General features: G+C 42.6%; 1 protein-coding gene across 2 annotated transcripts in view; it reads right to left on the minus strand.

Annotated features, from left to right (window-relative positions):
* Nucleotides 1-23,083, minus strand: part of Lrrc6 (leucine rich repeat containing 6) — a 110,399-nt gene that overhangs the window by 77,180 nt on the left and 10,136 nt on the right. Inside the window, exons 2-4 of one of the 2 annotated variants that reach the window (XM_029548231.1) lie at nucleotides 20,568-20,735; nucleotides 14,392-14,469; nucleotides 2,674-2,846 (exon numbers count right to left, since the gene is read on the minus strand). In XM_029548231.1, coding sequence (XP_029404091.1) covers nucleotides 2,674-2,846; nucleotides 14,392-14,469; nucleotides 20,568-20,735 — 419 coding nt within the window. Of the gene's footprint in view, nucleotides 1-2,673; nucleotides 2,847-14,391; nucleotides 14,470-18,822; nucleotides 18,859-20,567; nucleotides 20,736-23,083 lie in introns of those variants that run through there. The other variant, XM_029548232.1, reaches the window with a different exon arrangement.

Genomic DNA, 23,083 nt, shown 5'->3' on the forward strand with positions numbered 1-23,083 from the left:
CCGATGGTTTACATTAACGCAGATCATCATCATCATCATCATCATCATCATCATCATCATCATCATCATCATCAGTAGCAGCAGCAGCAGCAGCAGTGTGTGTGTGTGTGTGTGTGTGTGTGTGTGTTGGAGTGTGGAGACTCAGAGTCAGACACAGGGAGTGCAGGGTCCTAGTGTTCCTCATGTTCCAATTGCCAGGTGTGTCAGGCCAAACAATCAAGGAGGGGCAATTCTTTGAGCCCCAACGTCCTGCCTCTAATGTGCTTCACTGTCTCCTGTGTGGGTCCAGGACATCCAAGGCATCATTCCCAGAGTACCTTGCACTACTCGTGGGCATTTTCAGTGCATAGTGACATCTCCTAACTCTGCCCTGGACACAGGAGCATGGGTAAGCCCAGCTGTGGTGACCATTCGGTTCCAGTCTAACCCTGATTCCTTCAGGCTAATGACTCACAGCCTCAGTAATGAGGCTCCACTTCCAGCAAGTTCTGCCTCACACTGCTCATTTTCCTAGGAAGACCTCGCGCAATGATGACCGCCTAGCTTATGTGTTAAAATGATTTACCTCTTATTCTAGGTCCAATTATCCAACTCATTTGCATAGGCTAGGAAATTTTACATGACAAGGTCTAGAATCTAGCAGCCAGCAATTTCTCAATCACAGAAAACACTGAAGATAAAGGAACAAACGCCCTCTGAGAACTAAGTCAATGGATGCCACAAAACCAATGTCTGCCAGTATTCTTGTTAACAAAAGCCTAGAGCCACATATGGACTAAGAACTTTGAACTCGTGTGAAAACTAACATTCTCCCCTTTACTAGTCTCAGTTTTATACTTTCTCTGGAATTATATTTTTACTAAATATTATGTTTAAAATTATTCCAAATAATATTAGTTCTAAAATTATTAGATTTGGGGAATATGGTGGCAAAATATGAGTGTATTATGATATAGTTTGGTTTTAACCATTTGTCTCAGACTTATAATTCCTTCCTCAAAGTGAGTCATAGAAAAAAAACTCTAATGTCCCCTGTGTTTAGGGAATAATGGTAAAATTCTCTAGATCTGGGTAGATGGATCAGTTGGTATAGTGCCTAGTCTCACAGGCATAGAGACACGGATCTGATCCCTAGAGTTCACATAAAAATGCCAGACTTGCTTACTCCCAGCATTTACGGAAGCAGATGCAGGAAGATCCCTGGGTTGCATTGACTGGCCTGTCTAGCCTAATTGGTGAGCTCCAGGCCAATGAGACACCTTGCCTCAAGAGTGGTGGAATGGAGGGTGTCCCTGAGGATGGCACTGGAATTGTTCTCTGGCTTTTACACACACACACACACACACACACACACACACACACACACACACACCTGACTTTTTAAGTCCATCATAAGACTCCTCGTTCCAGAGGCTTTCTGCTCCTTATCCTTTGAAGGAGGAAAGGGGAAGAGCCTCAACAGACTGTATGCCATAATGGTACCATAAAACCAAAAGGTAACATTCAAAGGATGTCCCTGTACCTGGTCACATGCAAGTCTCTGGGAAGCAGCATGTTCAGACAGGGCATTAGAGTTTCCAGTTCCCTCTCCCAAATCACACCTGTGCATCTCTTTAACTGGGTCCTTTGGATTATACTTCATAATAAACAAATAAATCTAAAAAAGTGCTTAGAGTTTTGTGGGCTGTTCAACTGAATTAATTAAAACTGAAAAGGGGATCATGGAAACCCTGAATATAAGTCACAAGTACAGATTAAAAACTACTGAGAGGTTCATGACTGACACCTAGCTCTGGGAGGCATTCTTGCAGGCTTAGGATGAGAGCAAAACACTATCTCCTCGTAGTTTCAGGAGTGAAGAAGATTCAAGATACCCAGCTGCTGAAGACATGACCCGCTATTTTATGTGCACACGAAACCCTGGTATATTCCGTGTCAGCAATCTATTATTCTGATATGAGAACAGAGGTGAAAGAGGAAAGCAACTGCTTATGCTATACACACAACAGAACAGAACAGAACAGAACAGAACAGAACAGAACAGAACAGAACAGAACAGAACAGAACAGAACAGAACAGAACAGTGCTCCTTAGGTGAATGTCCTGAAGCATCACACATGGGCTTGTTAGATGTGTAAGTTTCATGTTCACGTCACTCAGACCCTGCTCAGAAATCTTGAGGATAGAGTCTGGCAACCCGTTTACTTTGGTTTGATTGCCTGGTTATTTTTGCTGTTTTTCAGTGGGTCTCATTGTACAGGCCTGGGTGGCTTAGAACTCACTGTGTAGACCAGACTAGCCTTGCTGCAGTCCTTCTGTTTCTTCTCCATCTCTCAAGTTCTGGGACTGCCGTGGTGCGTGTCAGTGACAGAAAAGGGCATACTTCAACAGATGACTTGACTGGTCAGAAAATGGTTACTTTCAGCGTTGTGATGAGACAGTAGAGAAATCAATGACTTACCTTTTAAACATTTGACAAAGTTTCAAAACAACATCAAAGGGTAAGAAATCAAATAATGCAACTTTACTCTCTAGAATATTCTAGTTGCTGAAGCAGCAATTTTTGCCCAACAATTCCATGAAGAAACCAGGAATTCTTATGGTTGTTTCTTCTCATCTTTCTGTGCACTTCCTTCTATCACCCCATCTTTCACACCTTTACTCTGAGCATACCTTTAACTGTTGCAAGGTCACCACCACAAACTGCCTGTAGCCATCAAAGTCAGCACATGGGTTACCCATGAGGAACAGCTCCTTCAGATGAATATTGTGTGTCAGGGTTTTAACGCTGCTCAGTTCTCCAATGAAATTTACAGTCAAGTCAAGTTTTGTCAGCCACTCACATCCTATTAAGGAGGAAAAAAAAAGAAGAAGAAAGAAGAGGCAAAGGTGACAGTAGTAATAAATTTGCACAGTATCTGAGAGCTTCAATAGATTCTCTGATACCAGAACACAATAGGCATTCCTTAGATGTGCCTATGTATGCCTCTTTCTGAACTCTCTCTAGTTGTTGCTGAACTAGAGAAAGGCTAATATTATTTACATGGCAGCCCTTGTAGGCTTGGTTCAGTAAAGGCTGTCTTTCTTTGTGATTTAATTATGCTTGTGGGGATGACACGGCCAACTCAACAGTCTTCAATATCTGAAAATTAAATCCAGGGCACCAGTGCATCCTGGCCCTATGTAAACTTAGTTCGCCAAACTTCTACAGTCCCTCCACACCCCATGACTTTGATTACACTATTTCTCTGTTGTTTTCTGGTGGCCATGTCAGCAAAATGACCTTGACTCAGATAGGGTCATAGCTCTTCAACCTTGTTCTATTTGGTGAGTGTTATCCCATTTCTCAAAATTGCATAACTTAATTACTACATGATGGTTTTCCTTCCTCTGTCACCTTTCCTTGGTCTCAAGTCTTGACTCCACCTTGTTCTGGGCAGGAGGTCTTTTAAAAAGGCAGCTTATCAGTGATAAGAATGACATCCATCCTCCCACATTTTCTCACAGATCTCTATCTATGAAACCTACTATGATTTTGGTTCTTACCAACTTTTACATGAAGTATGAAAGTAATCCTCCAAACCCACTCAAAACAAGAATGCGTGGAAGGGAGAACGGAGGAAAAGTAGATCAATGACAAAGAAAACCCAACAACGTGATGTAACACAAAGCAGGGAAGTGTTCAGAAAACTGTGAAGAGCACATGCGGACAAGTTGGTCTGTTTGCAAGAGCTGCTCTGGCCATGCCTGGAACAATGTGAATATCAAGCTAAAAAGCAGACATAAGAAATAATGAGTAGATATGTGCAGAAGGTGAGCTTCTTGATTAAAGTTGAATATCATCCAATGAATGTGCAATAATGGAACTGCAGGATCATTACTGACTATATTAAAACCAACATAAAGGTATGATAAGGGACAGGATGTTCACATGATTTCTTAATATAATCCCATCAGTTGCTTATTAACTCAAATATAAAATTCAGGGAACTATAAAGTAGAATGACAAATTAGATACTGACTGTCCTTTGCTTCTTTTTGTGACATTTAGACATTCTCTGATGTTTAAATTCTCTGTATAACTTTTGTCCTTTCTGATATTTTCTTGTAATGTGATTCAATACTTATAACTTATCTTCTTCTGTTATTATCTAAGCTCCCTGGACAATGGGAAATTGTGTTAAAACTGATTTGCTTATTACATACATGAAAGTCTTTAGCATAATGCAAAAGGTTAAAACATGTATGTGGAAGAAGGCAATGGCAGAAGAAAGAGACAGAAGGGGTAAAGACAATGACAGAGGTAGGGCGGGGTAGTGCATGATGGAGCAGGTTGGACACCAGAGAGATTTGTTAGTGGGCCTGATGAAAACTAAGGAACACACAACTTTAGAGATAATGGGTCAGCCAAGGAAAGGGAAGAGCACTGACAAGGCTAGGGGTAGATCAGAGTCTTTTAGAGCCACACAACAGTTAGTAACAGCCAGATGACTGTTACTGTTACATTGATGCCACGCCCAGTATATCCACGACATAAAATATGTCAGCATGGACATGAAACTACTAGCTTCATGCTTAGTGTCTGAAAGTGGGCAATTATGGATGCAGAGACATGAGGATCTGAATCCACATCTCCAGAACACACATGAAGTCCTGGCACTACAGTACTCAATTACGATCCCATTACTGGAGATAGGGTAAAAATGGATAGATCCTGGGGTCTCACTAGGCAGCCAGTCTAGCCTAAGTGGCAAGTCCTGGATTCAATGCAAGACCTCATTTCAAATAGAGATATAGAGATAGAGATAAATGAGAAGAGAAGAGGAAAGGAGAAGAGAGGGGAGGGGAGGGGAGGGGAGAAGAGAAGAGAAGAGAAGAGAAGAGAAGAGAAGAGAAGAGAAGAGAAGAGAAGAGANGAGAAGAGAAGAGAAGAGAAGAGAAGAGAAGAGAAGAGAAGAGAAGAGAAGAGAAGAGAAGAGAAGAGAAGAGAAGAGAAGAAGGGGAGGGGAGTGGCAGGGAAGGGAAGGGAAGGGAAGGAGGAAGACACTGGATGCTTACCTTTTACCTCCACACAGGCACACATAGGTGAACACTTGCACACATATACATGTGTATACATGCACACCACACACACACAAACACACACACACAGCTATGTAAAACTTGTTAACCAAACACTGTTTTATCTTTTCATCCCACTATTACCAAAGCACTAAGAATGAAGGTTACGGAAGCTGTGTCAGGACATGGGGTACCTGATGCTTAAGGTGAAGAAACTAAGATTTAACCCTGTTCCTGTGCTGTGGCAGTGTCCAAGGACTGATGGAAAAAGAAGCAAGGTGAAGTGATAACAGAAGTGGTCTTAGTGAGTCATTATTTCAAAAACTGCCAATATAACAATATCTGATATTTGATATATACGAATAGAAGAAAAATTCATGAAAATGACAGAAAACTAAAACACTAAGTTTCTGTGTTTTTCTCTGATATCCTACTACAAGAAAAGATAATCAATGTGTGCTAAATGTATCTATTGAAATGCCACAGCAAAACTATTTTTATAACTCCTGTATTTTAATGAAAACATTAAAGGACTGAGTGTGAGGGCCCTGGGTTTCAAATCCCCAGGATCCATATACAAAACTAGGCATCCCCATGAATGTATACCTGCAACCACAGTGCTGGGGAGTGGAGACAGGAGGATTGTTTGGTCTTACTAGCCAGCTTAAAAAAGAGTAAGCTCTAATTTTTGGTCTAGCTAAAAAAAGAGTAAGCTCTAATTTTAATGAAAATGCCTGTCTCAATAAAGATCAATAGAAGAGGGTATTTGAGGTCCTTTGACCTCCACGCACATATGAACCCACACACATATATGAATACACAAATGAATATAACATATAACTGTGAAAAGATATCAAAATTCTTTACAGGCATAAAATGTGCTTATAACCCATACGGTAGAGCCTTATCCAATCCCAACACTGTGCCTATGAGAAAAAGATTATGATAACTGCTATTTAAGGTCACATTGCTAATGGTGACACTTGGCTCTACGATGTTGCTTTCATCATGGAAGCTGGCATCAAGTTGTGTTCCCTCTCCCTGTACCTGGCCTGATCTGAGAGACTTCCTAACTGCTAGACTGCAGTCATCATGTAGTAATCCTGAGTCTCCCTGAGTATGGGATGCTCACTAATGCATACACCGTACACATGAATAAAGTATGACATGGTACTTCTTAAGTATGTACAGTTTTTATGTTCAGCCATGTGCCCTGAAATTCTGACTTACAAAACTGCGGGACAGGATTATCTACTGAGACATAGCTTCCTTTAGTTTGTTTCTTTGCCAGATTAAGGAATTGGAACTCTAAAGTATATGAAGCTAAGAATGTTCTCATAGCTCTTGAGTGGCTGAGTTGAGGCTTGAACTCAGATCTGCTTTCCTGAAAAGCATTTCTGAACTGGCATGTGAGAATCTCTGCCAGTGTTACTGCTTTACAAATATCATTTTTATCCTAATCATCTTCATCACTATTGTCATCATTCTTATCATGACCATCATCTTCACCACCATCACCATCATCATCATGTTAAAGTTCTTAAGATAAAGCTTTTATGCAACACATATTTGGCATTTGTCACTACCAAGCCAGGAGTGGCCTAGGCTGGACTGAACTTGAATTCACAATGGTGGAAAGGGATACTAATTTTTAGGACAATAAATTTGGTTTGTTTTATCTTTAAGTTTAAACATGAATGTTCTATAATCTTGCTTTAGCAGTATATTTGTTTCTACATATTACATAAGTGTGTATTAAATTGTATATTTTCATGATAAAGTCACCCATGGAAGGGTATGATTAAAATTGGATCAAAGAATAAGTGAGCTGTCATGTAAACTTAACCTAGACTCTACTTTATAAACTAACATGAGTTTAAGGCCAAAAGTCCCAGCTCCAACAGCACCAACAGGTTCTAATCAGCCCCTGGTTCCCAAACAGTAGAGATGGATAATGGTGACGGGCACAGAGAGAGGGTTTCATCAATGTGGCTGTGTTGTAAGGAGCAAATGGAAAGAACCAGCAACTCCAAGTCTTACCTTGGGGTACTGCCAGAGCTTTAGATTTTTAACAAGAAGATGGAATAAAGGGCAAAAGGAGAGTATAAGTAAATAGTCACAGTCAACATGAGCATTCGCCGGTTACGTTATGAGTTCTGACCTTCGAGGTGGTTTTAAGAAGTCCTGCTCACCCGGGGGGACAAGCTCTTAGGCTGTCCTGGCCACTCAGACTCCACGCTATCACATCCTAAGGACAAGTGTTCCCAGTACAGGGGACATAACACATCTGGTTTCTGAATGCACAGGATGTGATGCATGCTTGCCCAACAGGACAACGGTAAACGGAGCTCCCCAGGGAAAGGATGCACTTGTATTGATTGCTGCTGCTTGACTGATTAGAACCTCGCGACTGTGGAGAGCTGGAATACCATAGACACTGAGCCCGACGGTCTCAGCTATCTTTAGTCCCTTCAGAGCCACTTAGCACTCACCTTCTACGTCTGATCCAGTGTCCTTCCAACTACCAGGTAAAAACCTTCAGAATGTGTGAAATTACCAGATCATGAGCTTCCAGCAACTCAGATGCCAGGCAGCATCAGAACCTGCAACATGCCTCTCCCTGCTTTGCTGTAACCCACTGACCCTAATGTCCCCATAACACATGTGGTACATGACTTCATGCAGTGACATAGGAGCTCATGACACTTTCACTATAGACACATGATCTGGGGCCCTCCTACCTGGCTCAGAATGAACAATCTCTTGCTAACTGCGAGGTGAGAAGCACGCATTGTGCTGACACTAATATTACATTTACCCTGGGAGGCTCTGCAAAACATTGACTGCTATTTTTCTTCATGTAAGAAAAGCCTGATTCACAAGATTCCAGCAAGATGAAAATGTCATGGTATGGGGTTCTGCTATGATTTTAAGGGTGAAAGTCTCAGGATTCTCTATGTGTTCATAATAGTTAAAACAAAAAACAAGTTTTCACTTTGCTTCGATGTGGTCTAAATGTAAAAAATTTACACCATGTTTTTCATGTCATAGATGAGCATGTCCCTAGGTGGCCAAACTTGACCAACCCTTCTCTGCCAAGGCAATCATTCTCTCCCCCACCCTTTGCTTTCTATCCTAAAAACATCATCAGTAGACTGACCCATCTACGGATCACAGACACTTAGTGCCCTCCCCTCCCCTCCAGGTTAGGGCAAGATGGCTCTGGGAGAGGAACAGCAGGTACCTCATTCTACCCTGGTGAATCCTAAATGGAGAACAGAAAAGAGGGGGAAGAAAGATAGAGACAAGTTTCTTTGTTTTGCTTTCCCCATCCTCCTCCTCTTCCTCCTCTTCCTCCTCTTCCTCCTCTTTCTCCTCCTCCTCCTCTTCTTTGCCATCTAGGAAAAGAAGGGTTGGGGGAGAAGGCCGCCATTCCCTTTTTAACATCGTGAAATTTACTGTAGCAGATGGACTGAATCATCCATCCATCTTCCTCTTCTCTCACATCTAGCTGTTCAAATCAAACCAAAAGTACATGTATGCCAGCAAAAAAAAAAAAAAAAAAAAGGAAAGGAAAGGAAAAAGAAAGAAAAAAGAATCCCTTTTCTCTTTACCGTCCCCCTACACACTTTTAATCTTGATATGCATGTCCCCAAACTAGCCTGTACCCAGTTCCTCTTAGGGCTGGTAGTACAGAAGGGAGCACCTGCCCAGACAAAGGTTGGAGGCACACAGCTGTGACTGCAGTTTGCCAAGTCCAAACCACAATAGCAACGATGTTGCCCTCTAGTGGTAAATTACCAGAACGTTTGTTAAAAGGGAAGTCCCAATCCAGCAACAGCTTCTCAACAAAAACAAGCCCGCCCTGGATAGCCCCAAACAGTGAGGGTTGTCATTAACTTTCTGGCAATTACATTAAAATGTATTACCAGGAACTTACGTGCTGAGTGAATGTTGCCATTCTATTTGGCCACAAGCTAGCAGTGACAGAGCTGTCCTGTACACCAGTCGTGACTGGTTACTCTTCTAAAACAGGGAGATAGTGCTAGAGCTCTGAATCTCAGTACTGATCCTGAATTTGGGGCTTTGATGCTGGCAGTTTCCAGGTTTTGAGGATAGAAATTCAAAAGGAACAATGTGTATTTATGACTGGGTACATCACTGAGATTACTCTTTCTGCATGGGGAGGCAAAGAGACGAAAACCCCTGTGTCCCAAGTGAACTTCCTCCTCCCTGTTTTAGCTATTGACAGATGGGAGTTGGGTGGCAGAGCAGCTTGCCTGCCTCAGCTCTCCGCCCCTCCCCACCCCTCATTCTGCAGCAGGGCTGACAGTCAAGGCGCTCCACCCACTCACCGGGAACACAGCCCTGCCACACACAGGAGAGGTTGGCCAGGGAAACAACCTCACAGTTGTGAGCTCACACCAGCCACTGGACACACAAGACTCTCTGTGTTTATTGTGTGACATCAAACTAACTACCTCAATAAAATAGCCCCAAAGAGAGATTGGCGATCAAGAAAAGGCATTCAGGGAATGGGAGAGATTAAAATCAGAGTTCTAACTGCATCAAAAAAAAATGTTAGATGATATCATCCATCCAACAACAATCGCACCACAGAAAAGCATCGATCAGTGCAGGGGTGAGTGAGAAGGTGGAAACTGTGGCAAAATCAAAGAGTTAATTGAAAATGAAATGAATTCTAGAATGAGAAAGAATTAACATAATTATTCTGGGATTTAAGTCTGGTGCGATGTCTCAGACTGCAGAATAAAAAGACAGACTAGTTTAAATAGATGTGCAGCTTAGGAGGCACGGAAGTTCCAACGAGTATAACCACATCCAATTAATAGACATTGGGTTATGAGAAAGAGAAATGATTAGAGAAAGAAAGACATTAAAGGAAGAAAGGATTTCTGAAAATAAGATAGGCAGAAGAAATAAAAAAGTAAGTCGGGAGAAAGGAAAAATGTCAAGAATTCTTTATCTGGGAAACTTCAAAATATTTTTTTAACAAGTAAACAAAAACTGAGGTTTTTGTTAACAGAAGATCTACCACACAGAAATACATTAAATGGCATCTTTGAGGTTGAAATGAAGACACTGGAGAGTAGCTCCAATTCATATGAAGATATCAGAATCAGCCTGTCAGCTGTTGGGGGTAGGGCTTTTGCAGTCACAGTGGTAAAGTCCAGGGCTATAAGCCACTGGGTGGCTATTCAAGTGTCATTCAAGATACTTGATCCTAACACACAGCCTGTTACCATTCAGGGTTGGCAGTTGGGAAGCATGGACCAGCAGTGCAGAGCAGCAGTGTGGGTCACCAGTGTAGACCTGCAGTGTGGACCAGCAGTATGGACCAGCAGTGCAGAGCAGCAGTGTGGGCCAGAAGTGTGAACCAGCAGTGTGAACCAGCAGTGTGAACCAGCAGTGTGGACCAGCAGCGCAGAGAAGCAGTGTGGACCAGCAGCGCAGAGAAGCAGTGTGGACCAGCAGCGCAGAGAAGCAGTGTGGACCAGCAGTGCAGAGCAGCAGAGTGGACCAGCAGTGCAGAACAGCAGTGTGAATCAGCAGTGCAGAGTAGCACTGTTGGCCATCAGTGTGGACCAGTGGTGCGGACCAGCAATGAGGACCAGCAGTGTGGACCAGCAGTGTGGACCAGCAGTGTGAACAAGCAGTGTGAACCAGCAGTGCAAAGCAGCAGTGTGAACAAGCAGTGTAGACCAGCAGTGAGGACCAGCAGTGTGGACCAGCAGTGCAGAGCAGCAGTATGGACCAGAAGTGTGGACAAGCAGTATGGACCAGCAGTGTAGATCAGCAGTGCAGACTAGCAGTGTGGACCAGCAGTAGTGTTATAAAAAGTGACAAGAGCCACACCAAAGAATCCCTACACACACACACACACACACACACCTACCAAAGAAGCAAGGACCCAAGTGCCCATGTTTAGGGCCCGGGAGGTCAAAGTCAGTGACATCCTGAAGAGATGGATGCTCAGAGGTAGAAAATGTATCTGCAGTGATTTATCTGCGGCCCAGCAGATGATGATGCAACAAAGAGTTAAATTCATGAAAACACATTTGTTCATGATCGTGATCTGATCCTTACAAGCCTGTTCTCTACCATCTTCAAATTCAAATATTAAAAATGATCCTCAATAGAAATAACTATGTGAGTAAATGCAAAAGTCATATAAACTCAATTTTTTGTACTTTTTTCTTCTAGCTTATTTTTAAATGACTATAAAATCAGTCATCATAAATCTGTACTGATGGGTAAGTAATGTATAAAGATGTGGTTTGTGGTGACTACAGCAAAAGGGAAAGACAGCAGCATGAATACAATGGCAAGGTCTTGTCTACTATTGAAATTAACTTAGCATTAACTGGATCTAGACTGTCCTAAAATAAGATACGAATTTTAACTCCTGTGATGCAACAAAGAGGGGGAGGGGAAAGGGTGGATAGGGTCAGGTATGGGGAGGGCAGGAGAGAAGCTCAAAGGGCCAGAAGAATGAATGAAAATAAGCAGCCTCAAGGGGTGGGAGGTGGGAGGACCCTCTGGAAAGTACTAGAGACTCGAAAGGAGAGAAAAACTCTCAGGGCTCTCTGGAGGTCACTTAAGGAAAATGCCCAACATTAGAGAGAAGGAACTAAAAGACTCTACCTCCAGTAGATAGACAGGTCTTCAAGTGGAGGGATTTCTGACCCAGAAATTTTCCTGTCTAAAATGGAGAATAGACTGAGGGATCCCAACTTGGGGTCCATGGGAGTGGGGCACTAAGGCCTGATACTATTACTGATGCTATGATGTTCTTACAGACAGGAGCCAGGCATGGTTGTCCTCTGACCAGCAGCCGACTGAGACAGATGCAGGTACTTACACCCAACCACTGAACTGAAGTTGGAACCCCTAGGTTGAATTAGGAGAAGGATTGAAGAAGCTGAAGGGTAGGGCAACCCCATAGGAAGACCAGCAGTCTCAACTAACCCAGACCCCAGGGAGCTCCCAGAGACTGAGCCACCAACCAGGAGCATACATGGGCCAGGCTGAGGCTCCTACTACATATATAGCAGAGGTTCTGCCTGGTCTGGCCTCAGTGGAGACGATGTGCTTAATCTTTAGGAGATTTAAGGCCCCAGGGAAGGGGGCAGGCCTAGTAGTGAGGGGAGCATTCTCTTGGAGGCAGGGGGGAAAAGAAATGGGATGAGGAACTGTGAAAAGGGGGAACCAAAGGGAGGGAATAATGACTAGAACGTAAATAAATAATGTAATTAAAAAATAAAAAAGATGCCAGGCGTGGTGGCGCACGCCTTTAATCCCATCACTCGGGAGGCAGAGGCAGGCGGATTTCTGAGTTCGAGGCCAGCCTGGTCTACAGAGTGAGTTCCAGGACAGCCAGGGCTACACAGAGAAACCCTGTCTCAAAAAACAAAAAAACAAAAAAACAAAACAAAAAAAAAACCAAACAAACAAACAAAAAAAGATGATTAAAAATATATAGTGGGTGTTAGAAATCCAAACGTGGGTCCTTCTGTTTGAGGGCATCACCCATTGAACCATCAGCCAAAAAGTTCATGATAGCTAAAAAGGTGAAGCATTCATTCCGTGTGCCTATCGACCAACAAACACAAGGTGTGGTGTCTCTACGGTGTGGAGTATTATTTACCCATGAAAGGAAAGGACTTGCTGAGACATGCTGCAGTGTGGAGGAGTCAGTGTGCCTTAAAGGAGGAAGTCAGATACAAGAGACCACACTCACTGCTGCTCCATCAAGATTGTGTTCAGAAGTATGGGGAAAGAAGGTGATCTCGATCTGCCATCAGTGGGTAAGGAGGGGCACGTGTACAGAAAGTATCAAATGAGATGGCGTTTCTTATTTTAGTGATGAAAATGCTCTAGAACATACAAGTGTACCAAAATTGCTGGACTGTGCATTCACAGTGGGGAATTTTATGGTATACAATTTAAATTTCAATTTTAAAGAGTGGCCTAAGTGTTTCAACCATGATACATTTTGAGAAAATTTTTGAGTGTCTTTTGATACAGTTTACATGGTAAATTTGAGATGGGTTGGAGAAAATATGTGTGAAAAATTAAGATGTTGAAAGTAGAACTTAATAGAAAATAAACCATAGTTAGGAACTACGAGAGAAGAGATTGATGAAGTTTAGTGCATTAGAGAATAAAACATCTGCATACTAGTATCATAACTGAAATATGCAGAAAAGTGGTGTATCAAAGGAAAATATCTGTACCACATGACAATGGTTTAGTGTTCAGAATGTATAAGAGTATACTTTCCAAAATGGTAAATCAATAGAAAAACTGGATAAAAGATAGGAAACACCTTAGAATTCACCTGCGAAGAAATAACTTTGCATAAGCATAGCCAAGATCGAAAGTGAACAGTGCCGAGTGGCTCAGTGTCCCCGAGTATATTTCAGTATTGGGGAGGCATTTTCTAAGCTGTACTGAAATGACACTCACGAGGACCAGCAGGTGCAAAGAGAAGCTGATACAATCTTTTAGAAGAAAAAGAAATTGGCAGGATATTCCAAAATCTGCATATTGAAGCTGAGGAATTTCAAGTCTAAATAAAACCCCAGGCGGGGAGGCAGACGGAAAATGCACAGAGCGGCTGAAGAAGGGTGCGCTGTCACCAGTTCATTTTAGCCAAGCACTGGAACCCTCAAATGTCCATCTGCAGACAAATGCTTGGCTCATCCCTGTGTATTTAAGACATTATGCAGCCTCCAGCCCCTGTTCTTGCATAACAAGAGAGTGAGGTGATTTCCAGGAAGAAAGTAACTTTCAAAATATTATTTATAAGGACCGGAGTGAGAACTCAACAGCTGCTGCCAAACATGAGTTAGATTCCCCGGAACCCATAACCATAATGTGGGAGAAAACTAACTTCTACAAGTTGTTTTCTGACATCCAGATATATTCTCTCTTTCTCTCCCCCTCCCCTCCCCTCCTTCTCCCCATCCCCCCTCTCTCTCTCACACACACAGGTGTCAAAAATGTTGAGGATGAGATGTACAATATGATCTGATTGATAGGAAGCAAAACTGAAGAGAAATACATGTAACATATTCAAGATGTCAACTGCAGCTACCTCTGGTAAGGAAGCCAACCGAGGAAGGGATGAAACATATTTCTGGCTTTAAATTTACATATCACTTTACTGTTTGAAGTTTTATAAGAACTAAAATGATCAAGATTTATGGAAAATATAATTTTAAGGTATCCCTTTTGTAACTACGCTATGTCATAAAGCTACTTTCAAGTTTTTATTTACTCCATGAAAAACAGGAAAATTCTTACCTTCCAAGTTTTCAATTCTTTCAATGTTGTTCAATGCTAAGTTCAAATATTCAAGTTTCTTCAGTTTGCTAACATTTTCTGAAATACAAATAATATAATTCATTGGCCTTCAATATTATTATTTTATAACTTGTCATGAAAAGGATACCGAGAGGCAAGGATTACGTGTGGCTAGTGGCTTTTCTGATCTTTATGGTCTTAGTTGTGCTTTCCACTGCTGTGATAAATCACCTTGATGAAAATCAACTTGGGGAGGAAAGGGTTTGTTCCTTCTTACACTGTCTGATAACAATCCAGCACTGAAGAAAATCAGGGCAGAGGGAACTCTCAAGGCATGAAACTGTGAGCGGGAGCTGAGGAGGCATAGAGGGAGAGCTGCTTATCGTGCTGTTCCACATGGCTTGTTAGCTTGATATCTTACACCATCCAGGACTCCCAGCCCAGGGCAGGTGCCACACACAGTGATCTAGGCTTTCTCATATATCAATCATCAACTAAGAAAATGCACCACCATTTTTCCCACAGGCCAACCTGGTGGGGAAATTTTCTCAGTTGAGGTTCCCCTTCCCAAATGTCTCTAACGTGTGTCAAGTTGACAGAAAACTAGACAGAACATCTATACGACAGACACGAGGTCGCCTGCAAAGCCTTCCTCTCTTCCTCCCTTCTTCAGAGTACTAATGTTTACACATGTCCCTATCCATCTCGAATGCCACTGACCTATGTTTAGGCAAGCTGGCCAGTGTACAGTACTCAGTAACTTCTGCTCAGTACTTAGGCTTAAGTCAACCAGCCTGCATCATTCCCTGGCAGCTATGTGCTAAAGAAAAGGACACACACAAGTGTTCAAAGTCAGTTAGGCAAAACCTCCATGCTCCCTGCTTTGGGACTGTATATATCTTTACTACAAGAGGATAACAAGGATATAACTGCTATGCCCTTTAGTTATTCTGCTTGGTCATAAAGGAATCAGCTGCAAATAAAGTTTCCTCTGTAATGATGGAACAGAGAAAAGGGACCCACTGCCCCTGGAGTCCTCTTTATCTCCTCCTATAGTTGGACAGCCATGAGAAGTGAGCTTTCCTTAACTTAAAGCTAAAATGAATCTGCCATGAGATTATGTATCTTTTAAAAATAAATCTGAAAGGCCATTCAGACAAAACAAGTATAAGCTAGACAAAGAATTGCTGTTGAATGAACTGCTGTTTCTAAAATAGTTGATAATTAGACTCAGCTAACTATTTGGTATTTGCCATATATTCTAGGTATGTCACCTATATTACATTTTAAAAGCCATTTAATTACGTTTATTTGTTGTGTGGAAATGTATGGGTATGGATGAATGTGTCAAAGGATGTGTGTGGGCATCAGAAGACAGCTTATGGGAGTCGGATCTCTCCTTCCACTATGTAGATCCTGAAAGTTGAACCCAGGTCATCAGGCTTGGAGGCAAGCATCTTACCCCTTGAGCTATCTCAGGCTCTGTGTGTGTGTGTGTGTGTGTGTGTGTGTGTGTGTGTGTGTGTGTATTCATATGCCAAGAGAGAGAGAGAGTTAATGCATGTGTCTGAGATTAAATGGTAGAGCCAAAGAATTTGATTCCAGAGCTACGCACTGAATCATTACACTTTCTCTTAACAGAAGAATTATTTGAGGCAAAAAAAGAAAGATGACATCCCTGCCCCACCTAATCAATGCTGCTCTCCCAGGTCCTCTGAAGCATTATGACTAGCAGGTATGACTTACTATCATTGCAGAAAGCACTACTCAGAGTTCATATAAAATTATATAGATAGCCTTGGATATATGAGAACAATACTTAGTTCTCAGTGCTTCGAGTCCACTCATTTTTAAAATGAGAATCTGAGGAAGAATTAAGCTTCTCTTAGTGATTAAGTTACTCAAGTGGTGCTAGTGTCCACCAAAGGGTCTCTAAGGATAGCTGAGTATCAGTCATCAACACACTTGGAGCTTTCTGTGTGCCAGTGATCAGGAAAGGCAGAGTGTCTCATCCACATCCTAAACAAAAATAGTCATTCCTCTTTGAATTGCCACCCCACAGTGGGATACCTGGCTTGCAAAGAACTCCTTTTTCAACTTCTGTTATTTGCATGGCCCTCAAAGGCTGGAGTCACACAGTGGAAATCAGTGCAAGAGTTGTATAAGAGGAATTTCCTCGGTTAAATCCCCAAGAGACAGGGATCAAAATGGCCAGAAGATGGGCAAAGATTCTATAAGTGCCCCCTCTAGCAGCCTGTAAGAAAGTTTGAGAGCTCAAGCCCAAACCACGGTGGCAGCCCATGTCCCCAAATGCCACAAGAGGACCCACAGACTTCTAGTTGACCAAATAGCTATTCAGGTAAAAGAGGCTGTGCATCAATGTCCACCCCACCCCCATCTTTAAAATGCCCACAGGAGAGATGTTGGGAGAGCAGATCACTGGTGGCTACCCACACTCAGGCTCTACACTCTGGTAGGTTCCCAGATGGTCCTTAGCTCACACTTGCTTCATTGCCGAGCAGAACCTTCCTCCCCCAGCCCATCTGTCCCACTGAGTGAGCCAGGGAGCTCTAGGAAAGGCAGTTGCTTTGCAAACTTCTACCTCAATGGTAGGACAGCATGTGTGGATCCTAGAGAAGTACTTTCACTTGCAAAACACATGCCTAAATGCCCATGGGTGGGGCAGCATTGAAAAATCCCATTATTAGAATTTAAAAGAGTGTTTAATTTAAGAATACTTCGGAAGCCAAAATTTAAGCTTTCTCACAGCCCTGAAAAGGCCTGAAATACTATGCTGCTAATTAGTAATTGTGATGGACCCAGCTGTGGAGATTAAAATTTTGGGAACTCTTTTGAGATCTGTACAATTAGCACCATTCTGCAAAGTGCCCATGAATAAAAGCTGGTGGATTTATCTAACCGCCTTTTTAATTGAACAGTGTGCCAGAGTTTCCAGTTCCTGGTAAAGCAAAAGACACCAAGAATATTTATCTGAAGGAATACATAGTTTTACTAAATCTTCCCAAAATGATGCAAATCTGGGCTTTTTATAATCTTCTTGCAAATTTTCAATTATCCACAGCATGCTACCAGGCTTTCTTGGCCTTGGTAATGTTAGCATTTTGAGCTGGATAATTCTTGTCCTGAAGTAGTATTCCTGGTTTCTGCTGGGGTAGGACCAGTAACACACATTTCCAACACACACACACACACACACACACACACACACACACACAACTATCATAACCAAAATATCTCCAGCCATGGCTAAGTGCCTTCTGTTGAGAACCTCTGCACATCCCTGAAATGAGTGCCTCAACACTGACTCCTGGACTCTAGAGGTGGCACTCTCTCTATCTCAACTCATTTCATCCAGGCCTCCAGTACTATTTACTTTTCCCCTCTGCCTCTGGCTTCAGTTAGCTAACCAGGTCAGCCTGGGCTAAGTAATGGCATACATACCTTGGCAGCTTTCATTACTGAACACTTAACTCATTGTAAGCACAATAATCCTCACACCATCTTATGCCATACTGCACCCCTCGCTACAATAAGTGCTGTCAGCACTGTTTTATAAATAAGCCAACTCAGTCTTTGTCAGCTGAACTGACTTGCTTATTTTCACACAGATCACAAATAAGGGGCAGAGGAAGGGTTCACAGACAAGTCTACATGATGCCAGAGCCCATTTGTGATTTTAACACTCAGGCAGAGTTGCTTTAAGAAGAAGTGACTCACTGTTTGTTCCCTTATGGTTGCATAACCCCCATTAAATGACTCTATACATAACCCATCGTATGCCTCTTGACTCATTATTAGGACAAGGAGGAATGCAGGGGACAGGAAAAGATCAATTTATCCAATGGGTAAATTGGGAGAAGAAACTGGGCATGCAGTCTCTCCTTGCTTCCTTGCTCCTTCCTTCCTTCCTTCCTTCCTTCCTTCCTTCCTTCCTTCCTTCCTTCCTTCCTTCCTTCCTTCTTTCCTTCTTTCCTTCCTTCCTTCTGTCCTTCCTTCTTTCCTTCTTTCCTTTCTTCCTTCCCTTTTTCTAGGATGTCCCTGCCAGAGAACATATGATCTAGCTTCCTCCTGCCATAAAACTTGAACCTACTTGGACAGGGGAAACCTGTGGCTGCTCAGCTTGTCCAGTAATTAAAGATTTACCTGAGGGTTGTATTAGCAAGTCTATCTACTTAATAGTGTATGTTACATTCTGCTAAAACTTTATTGGTGTAATGGATTGAATAAGAATGGCCCCCATTTGCTCACATTTGAATGGTTGGCCCCCAGTTGGTGGACCTGTTTGGGAAGAGTAGAAGGATAAAGAGGTGTGGCCTTGGTAGAGGCGTGGCCTTCTTGGAGGAGGTGTGGCCTTGTCAGAGGAGTGTGTCATTGGGAGTGGACGTCGAGATTTCAAAAGTCCATGCCTACCTATGGTGCTGGCCACATATGTGGCAGAGGATGACCTTGTTGGTCATCAGTGAGGAGAGGCTCCAGTGTAGGGAAATGCCAGGCGGGAGGACAGGAGTGGGTGGATGGGGGAGCACGCTCATATAGGCAGGGGGAGAGAGGATGGGATAGGGGGTTTCCAAAGGGGAGACCTGGAAAGGGGAAAACATTTGAAATGTAAATAAAGAAAATATCCACCACCACCAACCCCAGAAAAGTCCATGCCTTTGCCAGTGTGTCTCTTTCAGCCTTGTAGTTATTGTCTCAACATGTAAGCTCTTACCTACTGCACCATGCCTACCTGTCGCTATGACTTGGCTGTGATGGTAATGAACCCTTTGAAATTATAAACCAGCTCTCAATGAACTCTTCCTTCTATAAGTTGCCCTGGTCAAGGTGTCTCTTCACAGTAATAGAAAAGGAACTAAGAGCATCAGAGACAATACTAACAGTTTGATCTTTTTGCCCCATGACTTCTGTACTCACCCGTCAATCCCAAACTAAAACCACCTTAATGCACCAAACCGATCACAATCCCTGGTACTCAGCACTGTGGCATAGCTGGTTAACATAGTCTGTGGTGATCTGACAGACATTTAAAAATACATACTTCTGAGAGCAGATTTATCTTCATAGAAAAACTGAGCAGAATGTACAGCTCTTAAATACCCAATTATTTCCCTGTACAACCCCAACTGCTGGTCCCCTATGCATAAATATCTTATCCCAAGGTGATAGATTCATCAAAACAGATAAGCCTACTTTGACATATCATCACTCGCACACTTATTCTTGGTCAGTGTGTCTTGGCTTTCTTAAGGCTGGGATCCTTTCATAGAGTTCCTCATGTTGTGACCCCCAACCATAAAATTATTTTTGTTGCTACTTCATAACAGTCATTTTGCTACTCTTATGAATCACAATGTTGATATTTTTGGAGATGAGAGGTTGACCAAAGGGGTCACAAATCACAGGTTGGGATCTGCTACTCTTGGTATTCTATACATTCTGTGTACCTTGTCAAACCAACATGTATCCACATTATCCTACATGCTCTGACTATTTGTTGTTCATTACTAGTAGCTCCTGGAGAGCACTGATATTTTGTGGTTTTTATACTTCTGCCTTTTCCTGAATAAAAGGTAGACTCACGTAGGCTTAGCTTTTGAATATTGGTTGCTCTTGGTTATGTACGCTGAGGATTCTTTTCTGAGTTTTCATGCCTCAGTAGCCATTTCTTTTAAGCTGTGAGTAACACTCCATTTCATGTATATAGCATAGTTGTCTGATGGGTATCTTGGTTGCTTACAAGTTTGGGCATCTGTAACTTTTTAATTCCCCCCCCTAAAGTATTGGTATATATATATGATAAGGATTTTAAATCCCAACAGGATCTTTCCAGTTTCGCAGAGAGATATATAGCTATGGAAAATGCATGACTCATATCCTCCCACTTTGAAAACTGGTAGATTATGGGCACCTCACACTTAACTCTGCTTCCAATTCCATAACAGCATCCCTCTGGATGCCAGGGACAACTACACACAGGAAGGAGGCCTGGGGAATATTCTGCAAACAGCTACTGAGTGGTGGTGGTGTCTTTTTCCCATAACCTTCTTATTCAGTTGTTTTTAAAAGTTCTCCTCCTCAAATCTTACAAAAAAAAGTCATGACAAAAAAAAAAACCAAACCAAAACAAAACAAAACAAAAAACAAATGAGACTTACCAATTTTTCCAATGAGGTTATTTTGAAGATAGAGAATTTTTAAGTCCCGGCACCATTTGTCAATATGTTCTAGCCTTTCTATTTCTTGCTGATGCAAGGAGAGTTCCTCCAGGGAAAAAATTACACAGTCGTTGTGCTCAGCATTCCGTCTAATAAGATCTTCTGTGACTGAAAGAAATTTTGCAGCATATTATATTCCCATTCTCATTGTTCTGTGTCGGGTTATTTTGTTATTAACATGCTGGAGTTTCTTTGCAACCAAGCGTCAATTCTTCAGGCCCAAGCAGTTCTCAGACAGAGCGAGTTCAGGCAAATCCTGCTTGCTGCCCACCTCATGGGGTCTGCGCATGTGAGGCAAAGGAAAGAGACACAATAAAGCCTTCGGTCTGATTTGTCTTTGCATGTTTAATATCTGTGTTTGTTTTGCTGCATAGATGGAGGAGGAATTGACAGTTGACAGCTGTAAGGACATGAATATAGGTTCTCCTGGTGGCCCCAGACCAAACTGGATAAGATCTACTAACGGACCTAAGTCAGAGAGAGCAGCTAGATCACAATCTCACTGATAAAGGTCAAAGAAAGGCCAATCATCACTTAACCAATAATTGTTCATTTAGAACTTCAGAGAAAAAAAAAAAGAACAACCAAGATCCCGGATAACTGCTTATAAGAAGAGCAAAAATGAGGAGTTCCCATTCTCTAGCAAAAATGTTACATAGCACTGACTACTGCCAAGACCCAGGTCAGGGGACTATAATGCTGATAGTGCCAAGAGGCTGAAAACAATACTGTGGTCCACTGTTAGGGCCAGGAATGAAATCACGAATTATATTTATAAGGTGGGCTGGAAGCAAAAATGCAGCAATGATGGAGACATTCTGCATTTGCCAGTGTGAGCAAAAATGCCTTTGATTTGAACCTACCTCTTATTTTAATAAAATGTGTTAAATGATTCCTGTCAATCCCGGTATGTAATAAAGACTTGCATACTCTCATCTACCAGGTGACAGGCACTAGTCTAAATGGTTTAAATGGTTTAAAGTAATGATAAGTAGAGGTATTGTTTACCCTAATCTGGAAAGGAACCAAAGCCTAGAGTTTCCCTAACTATTCAGGTCTTGTCTGTGAACGCTAAAGCCAGTTTTGACACCAACTGCTCAGTGGCAGACCATGTTAAAATGTACTTGAACAAGTAGGAGCCCCTGGACATTCAACGGGCACCTAATTATGTGGCCTTGTCCAGCTAAGATAAGGTTGCCATGGCACTATCAGCTGGCATGTCTCCATGCCATATTCTGAAAGACAGATAATTTTTTGTCTTTTTAAAAGATAAAAACAGATCTTGGGTGCTATCTCGGTAGAGGGTCCCAAGGTCCCCTGAGGACTCTCCAGCTGCAGGCACCCTAGCACACCCAGGATCTTGAGCTCACTAGTGAGTGGAACACAACATTTGTTCCAAAAAACGCAGAGGGTCTTGTGCTAGCAGGAACAGGGACAAAGGACACCTGCCCGACCAGTGGCTGGGGTTCATTCTGGTAGGTGCCACCCCCGTGTCATCTTGGGCATGATCTCAGCAGGGGGTCCCAAGGTTCCCAGAGGACTCTTCAGCTGCAGACACCCTAGCACACCCAGGATCTTGAGATCACTGATGAGTGGAATGCAACATCTGTTCCAAAAAACCCAGAGGGTCTTGTGCTAGCAGAAACAGGGTCAAAGGACAAAGGCAGGCCCTAGCACACCCAGAATCTTGGGAACACTGAGACCAGTCTATGCAGGAGAGCATGTGGGAGGCAGAAGCAACAGAGCTTCTTGGACAGGGTCCCATTGGGCCTTCATCCTCAGCCAGGAGACAGAGCTGAGATCCAGACCCCTGGGCACCTTCCCTGCCAGAGGAGAGTCAGCCTCCAGGGAGGGCTCTGATCCCAGGACTCAGGAGATGGATCTGAGCTCCAGATTTCTGTGCACCATCCCTGCAAGAGGAGAACTTGCCTGCAGAGAGTGTTCTAACAACTGGGACACAGGAGAGTTGGTCTCCTAGGAGTGCTGACAGAGGCTAAAGAATCACAGGAGGAACAAGCTCCAGCCAGAGACAGCTAGAACATCTAACACCAGAGATTGCCAGATGGCGAAAGGAAAAACCAAAGAATCTTACTAACAGAAACCAAGACCACTGGGCATCATCAGGACCCAGTATACCCACCACAGAGAGTCCTGGATACCCCAACACACCAGAAAAGCAAGATTCGGATTTAAAATCATATCTCATGATTGAGGTAGAGGATTTTAAGAAGGGCATTAATAACTCAAAGAAATACAGAAGAACACTGCTAAACAGGTAGAAATCCTTAAAGAGGAAACACAAAAATCCCTCAAGGAATTACAGGAAAACACTGTTAAGCAGGTAGAAGACCTTAAAGAGGAAATACAAAAATCCCTTAAAGAATTACAGGAAAACACAATCAAACAGGTGACAGAATTGAAGAAAACCATCCAAGACCTAAAAATGGAAGTAGAAA

Source organism: Mus pahari, chromosome 17 (assembly GCF_900095145.1).
Source record: "Mus pahari chromosome 17, PAHARI_EIJ_v1.1, whole genome shotgun sequence".
Classification (NCBI taxonomy): Eukaryota; Metazoa; Chordata; class Mammalia; order Rodentia; family Muridae; genus Mus; species Mus pahari.